General features: G+C 41.8%; 1 protein-coding gene across 1 annotated transcript; it reads right to left on the reverse strand.

Annotated features, from left to right (window-relative positions):
• Positions 1 to 722: 722 nt before the first annotated feature.
• LOC134357593 (doublesex- and mab-3-related transcription factor A1-like) lies at positions 723 to 6,438 on the reverse strand. Its single transcript, XM_063069216.1, has 2 exons — positions 5,496 to 6,438; positions 723 to 2,180 (listed from the first exon to the last, which is right to left on the reverse strand). Exons 1-2 carry the CDS (start codon positions 6,007 to 6,009, stop codon positions 1,357 to 1,359), a joined length of 1,338 nt encoding a protein of 445 aa, XP_062925286.1. The 5' UTR covers positions 6,010 to 6,438; the 3' UTR covers positions 723 to 1,356.
• Positions 6,439 to 7,032: the final 594 nt, after the last annotated feature.

The raw sequence follows: 7,032 nt of genomic DNA on the forward strand, positions 1-7,032 counted from the left end.
CAGCTGATGGATTGACAGTAACACATCTCAGGAAGTGAACTGCCTCCCCTATACATTTAGGACCTATTATTACTCATGGCCTTACTGAAATTGTAGACGGAGAGCCAGAAAAGCTAAAACTGATAACTCAAAATGCAGCTGGCCATGGTTAACTACTCAGATGGGGTCGTACTTTCCTAAACTTGACATTATGGAGATACCATTGCAATGTTAGTTGTGTGTGGGATAAAACATGATATGTTCATGGCCAAAAGCTGGTATAAAATCATAAGTAAAAATCTTCACATTTTGTTTAATGACAACAGATTTATTCCCCATAATCAAAAGCGCAGCAATGCCTCATTTAATAATAGGAATTTAAAATTGTTGGGAAAACAAAAAGGGTCCCCAAGTTCAAATTATCCTTGACACTATTAAAATTTTGAAATAAGGCACTTCAATGTGTATATCTTGAATACATGGATCTGTGTACCTAAACTTGGTTTATTTCAGCATGAGACTTCTGTCACCAAAGAAAATCTTTCTGCAATGCATTTCAATGGGTAATGTGTAATGCGCCAAGTTATACAGTGAGGATACTGGATGCACAGTGAAGCCAGCTTGAGTTTGGACAAATTGCCCTGCAATGTTAAATTAAAAATGAATTGGTTCATACAGCAAAACGGGGAAATATTCTCCTATTTCATAGTAAAAGAACATGCAGTTTGATATTCTCCAACTGCACATATTTATGGATGTAGGTACTTGCAATGAATATGTTCGATATTGTGCTGGAACTTGCACAGTAACAACTGGACAAGGCTCTGTTTCTGCTCTCTGCGACCAATTGCAGCCACAGCTCAAGGATTCCACATCGCACAATTGGACACATTCCCTGGGGGTCTCAGCCTTATTCCAAAGCTTGGAAACAAACAACAAAATGTAAACTTCAGGATTTTCCTTAAAATGCATTTCTCGCTGGGCGAATATTCGAACATGCCGCTTGACAGGAAATAATGTACACTTTCAACCCAGTAATCTTAATCTCTTTCTAACTCTTCTCCTGTTGCGTTGTTGGCAATCAGCAAGAGGAAACATCGATTGTATGCACTAAATATCTTCAATGGCATTTCTGTTCTCTGTCTTGTCTTTTTAATTCTATTCAGTACAATGCAGTTACCCACAATGATTATAAAAGTATCAAAATATCATTGTTAACATCTAGTATATCTCTTGCACAATTTGTTGGCAAGGTAGATTAGACTGAATTGTTTTTTTTAATATGGTTTTGTTTGATTCAAATGTTCTGCATAGACAGTGCTTTGAGTTCAATCATGAACTTTGCTTCAGTGTCAGTTTGTCGAGGGAGAATCAGAGTCACTGCTTCTCCGGATTAATTCTGGAGTATAATCCACTGGAGCAAAGCGAGTCTTTGTTCTGGAAATATGGAATATCCCTGACGATGCCCGGGAAGGAATAGTCTACTGGAGGACGAAATGGCAATGTTGGCATCAGACCAGAAGTAACATAAGGTGACACGAATGTTGGCAGCCCTCGGCTAGGGCTCGAGTACGCCAGTCGAAGAGGGTTGATACCAAGTCTGGGGTTCAATCCGTACAGATTTGCGGGACCTCCGAAGACTGCGCTGGATTGCAGGGGAGAGAAGGCGGACTTAGTGCCGATGGAGCTACCAGGAAGTCCAGCTAAGGTAATGTGTGAGGACCGCGGAAGGTCTGTGGGATCGGATACTGTGCAGTCAACATCTTTGACCTGTCCATTGGGTTCCTTTCCATTCAGGACTTGTTCAATGGCCTGGACTACGTCTCCTTTGCAGTTTGCCAGGATGCACTCTAATTTATCGCGCTTGTAACTGGGGAAAACTTTGGTGAGGATGTCAATGGGCGCCCTGTGGTTGGAGGAAGAACTGGGAAGGTTGCCCATGACCTTGGCCAGCTCCTTGGGTTTGTCACATTCGTTGCCGGACTCTGCATCAGATGGAGTCACTGAGCGAGGGCTGTCAGCACTTTCCGGGGAGGATGAAAGCTGTCCTGAATCGTTGTCCAAAGCTTCAGCTTTTCCTGCTTTATCCTTGAGGTTGGTTTCCGATGTTTCGGTGTCTGAAGTGGCAGAATGTGAAGGCTGGAGAACCGAGCGGCCCACCAGGCTGTTATAGAACAGCTCGTATTTGGGGTTCTTGTCTCCTGCAAAGAGACCCAAACATTGAAATGAAGCACAGAGGTCAACGGTAGGAGAACCTAAAGTATGATACAACAATAACATTACTCTATACCTTGATTAACGACTAATATTCAAGGTAAATTTGACTTTTTAAAAATATTAACAATGATGATACAAGTATTCAGAGGTCACGCTAAAAAACTAACAGCCACCATGGGAGATTTGCATTAATTATATGGTAAGGTGGGTTCCATTGTTTTACAAATAATGTATGTAACAAACTTTCATTTTTCAGAAATGCATGAGAACAGATATTCTGGTCAATAGACCTGCATGAATTAGAAGATCCCTTCGACAGTTTCCTTTCAGCTCCCATTAGCTTTTGTAGACTTGATTTGCAAACACATTTTCAAAGCTTCCAATTCAATAAAATTTAAGGTTTAAAATTAGTTGAATAAATGCTTTAAATTAATTTTATTTTGAAGTTGAGATTTGTCATCAATATTAAATATCATCACGTTTGCTAATTAACTCCTTATCCCCATACCCCGGAGAGACTTATTTTTAATTAGTTACTCTTCCACCAAATCAAAATAAAAGTCAGCAAACTTCATTTCACATTCTCAAATCGTTTTTGCCGTAGTGTAAAGCGTTTTGCACGTCCATGTTAATGGTGTTCATGTGAAGGGTTTGAGCGAATTATTACGGATTCGTTTTTCTAAGCCCCCGGAGTGTTACTAAAGTCTGCAAAAAGCTTCGGTTAACTTTGATATGAATGCGGTACACACCTCCGCGGATATTAATGGTGGAAATATGATCTAATTGTTTTTTGGGCTGTCATTTTTAACAATAGTATGTCTCATCAACTGTCAGACTAAAGGGAGCTCGATCTGGGTATACTGTTCACTGAAAAATAGATTTCCGTTTTGGAATGCCTTCGAAATTGCTTAATTATCTGCACACCTTACATCTTATTTTTACAACATTTGTACAAAGCGCAGCTCATAAACCATGTTATTTTATGACAGAGATACTTCACAGTATTTTGACTTCCACAAGTAATTTTCAGAGCACCTAATTCAGTGCGCAGACTTTCGGTTTTGTTTACATGAAAGTGTAGAGTGTAGACGTAATTTGTGGTTAATAGTGGTTTTAAGATGGCATACCCTACTATGCACTACTATTAATTTTTAGACCTGCATAGTACGTATCGTCTGCCAGTGACAACGGAATTTCATCCGGACTCCTGTCAATTTCGCTTCCCTTCTTTATACACACACGCCTTGCTGTTGATTGTACAGGACACATCTGTTGAGTTGGTCCCCTCGCCCACAAGCGAACACGTTATTTTAAAATTAATTGGCTTTTTTATCTTTGATTTTTTTAAACGAGGAAATATCCATCCTTTCAACCTAGTTTCACCCCTTTCCGAACGAAAGCAGGTTTACTCGAGAGTCAATTTTATACGTTGAATTCAAGCATCACGTTTGTGTATTGTGTTGGTTTATTTTGGCATATACTAAAATACTCGTTAATTATTTGTTAGTTGTTCTTCAAATGTGGAATGATGGGGTACAGGGAACTTGTATTCAAGCCAATTAAAACAGCTTCTTTTTGTCATCAATGTGGGGCAGTGAGCCTCTGGTTGTAACAAATGAAATCGACATATCAGGGAATCCAGATGATATAAAGGGCACGTTGCCGAAATGGGGATTAATTTCAATACACATTAAACCAAATTTTATCGCATATATTTATTCACGGACTTGGTTTAATTGCATTTCTCACATTAACACGTTTAAGGTAAATCCACCAGTTGTCGTTTTGGTAATGGCAGAGTTGTATTTTAGCCAAAAAAAAAACGAGGTTTTATTCAATAGTTTCTTTGCTTCAAACACCTTCTCCCCCTAGCAAAAGGTAAAACCTGGCTAGCGTTGTAAACTAAACCAATGTCACACCATTTTTTAAAACCAGGTGCCATAAGTAGCCTTATTCTAGAATGCAAGCAACCACCCCGCCCCCGCCAATAGTTTATTCGTTCCTCTACTTCAAAGTTCAAAGTTAAATTTGTTATCAGAGTACATACATGTCACCACATACAACCCCGAGATGCATTATCTTGAGGGCATACTCAGCAAATCTATAGAATAGTAACTGTAAACAGGATCAATGAAAGAGAAAGCGCATAGAAGACAGCAAACTATGCAAATACAAAATATAAATAAATAGCAAAAAATAACGAGATCATGAAATAAAGAGGAGTTCTTAAAGTGAGATCATTGGTTCTGGGAACAGCTCAATAGATGAGTGTAGTTACCATCTTTTGATGAACAGCCTGATGGTTGAGGGGTAGTCGCGGATTGATAATGTTAGACACAACTTGACTCTTCTCTGTTATTTCATTATTTAACCCAAAATCTAACCGGCACAAACGACGCAACCTCGATTTACAGTTTGGTAAAATATGGTGCGTCTCGCAGTAGGGTGTTCAGACCAATTAGTTTTACTCATACGGCCTCTTGTTGAAAAATGGGCAGGAAAAAAAAGCACTGTTTCCTAAACCAAAGTCAAATCCATTTAAAATTCTCATGTGTTTCCTGAGTCAATATAACAGTCGTGTATTCCACCATCCTCCTGTGCCGCATTCCGTGCCCGAAGAGAACGTTACCACTTACAACGCTTCAGTGAAAAACGCACCGCGTTATCACCGATCGGGATGCTCAGATAATGCGCGTGTTACTGTTGTGACGATTCTGAGATATTGATAGCTGTGATTCCAACGTTCAGATTATAAAAAGAATGCAAACAAAACTTCTCATCCATATTTTGTCAACAGAGGGAAAACATTCAGAAAACATTGCTTTTCAGGTTAGAATTTCGATTTAGATACATCCGATATTGCACGTTAATTCATGTCTCCACTTTACTGAGCTCTTCCATTGCAGGTCTATGTTAGCGCGCAATTAAATCCTGTAAAAAGGATATGCATTCCCTAAGCATTTCCTGAAGGTGAGGTTAGGTTTATCGAAACCGTAGCCATACGAGTAACACAGAATATATGTTGAAGATACAATCCCGGGAATTATGATTAGAAACGCTGAACTAACAATAAAAAGATATTTAAAATGGAACCGTAGATTTGCAATTAGATTATTGATTTTGTGACTACAAATTTTGGGTAAAATCATCTGCTGCGAACGGTATCGATTAACGAGTTAACATTTTTAAAAAACTACAGTACAGCTAAAAAAATCATTCGCAGCAACTTGAACAATTAAAGAGGATAAATAACCAACTTTCCCCGCGACTGTGTTGACAGGTGTCTGTTGTTAGCCTACCTTCCTTCTGCTTCTGATAGTCGCCTCCGAAGATCTCGTAGGGCGTCGAACCGGCCCTTGTTGACGGGATGATGCCGTTGGCGGCTGCGGCAGCCGCTGCCATGGCCAGGCCGGCTTCGGCAGCGCCTCCCCCGGCGTACATGTACTGCAGCTCCCTGGCCTCGTTCTCTTCTTGCGCCTGCTGCCGTCGGAGAGCCACCTGCGCGGCCATGACCCGCTGCCTCTCGGCGATCAGCATGCACTTGGCACACATGCAATCCCTCCAGCGGCAGAAGCGTTTGTGGCCCTTGAGCGCCGACACCACGCCGTGGTTGCGGCAGCGGGCGCACTTCGGCGTCCTGGGATAACGCTCGGCCGCGGCGGCGGCGGCGGCTGCAGCGGCGGCGGCTCGGAGTAGCAGTGCCGGCGGTCGCAGCAGGGAACTGCCGCCCATGGAAATGGGCACGGTTGCAGGATTAGGCGGCGGGCAAGGCTCCGGATGGGGGGCGGAAGGCAGCGGTGATCTGCCATCCATTATCAGTCTGATCGGTGCAAATCAAAGCTCACTCACGACGTTACCAAGTACTCGTTTTTATCAACAACGACTTGCTTTTGCAGGAGACCAAGCTAATGCAAAAACAAACATGATTTAAACCCAAAATATGAGCCGAATTCGCCGCGCCAAGGATTTACAAACTATACACTGCACCCGACTGAAGTGTCAGTCAACAATTTGAAACTTCCAGCATCGCTAGAAATATAACATGCTAAAACTAACAATGATCTTTTCTAAAGTAAGCAAAAACTGTACATTCGGATAATGCAAACCTGACTGCAAAACAACAAACAGCTCCGGTTTTGCCGCAACATATAAAGATTATTGCAAATGAGAGGGTCAGTCGGTGCTGGACGGCCTGCTATCTGCCGTTCACTTGGATTAGAATGCGAGTTGTGTCTGCTCTTGAACTCCACTCTGCGCTCAAGTGCAATGTTGATGGAGCCACACGCTACAATCGATAAATAGTTGACACCAGTTAAACCCGGATTCTGCCCCGCATACCTCAAGCTGCCTGTCAATCACCCAAAGCAGGGGCAGGAACAGAACGGCCCTGCGCCTTCACGTATTGGCTGGAGTTGGTCGCCAATGGAACGGCCCTGTGTCGGCCTTCACCTATTGGCCGGAGCTCACCCTGCCGCTCCGCGCTCAACTGACTAACCAGAAAGATGAAAAACGTTTTAACAATAGTGAGTTGTTTTGACTTAAATCCGTGAAATGTTAGAAACCATTAGCAGGTCAGAAACAGCGTTAGAGTTTCAGGTCCATACTTTCAACAACCCAAGAATTTAATTTCTTTTCTTTAATTGCTTCCGGGATATTTTAATACAGAGCGATACCGTTATTTTGGATGTGGCATTATTAGCTCCTCCCTAACATAACGTTAACGTCTGTTCAAATTAATATGGATGCCATCGGGTCAATACCGAATAAACTTAATAAACACATATCAAAATATATGTTCTTCTAGCTGTCCAACTTCCCCTCTGCCCTCTCCACCTT

This window comes from Mobula hypostoma, chromosome 16, assembly GCF_963921235.1.
Source record: "Mobula hypostoma chromosome 16, sMobHyp1.1, whole genome shotgun sequence".
NCBI classification, from domain to species: domain Eukaryota; kingdom Metazoa; phylum Chordata; class Chondrichthyes; order Myliobatiformes; family Myliobatidae; genus Mobula; species Mobula hypostoma.

Bases quoted from the DNA above. Each gene is read 5' to 3' on its own strand.
- LOC134357593 (XM_063069216.1), bottom strand. From the start codon at position 6,009: ATGGATGGCAGATCACCGCTGCCTTCCGCCCCCCATCCGGAGCCTTGC. The intron at 2,181-5,495 runs GTAGGCTAACAA...GTCTCTTTGCAG, and splicing joins CTATCAGAAGCAGAAGGAAG to GAGACAAGAACCCCAAATAC.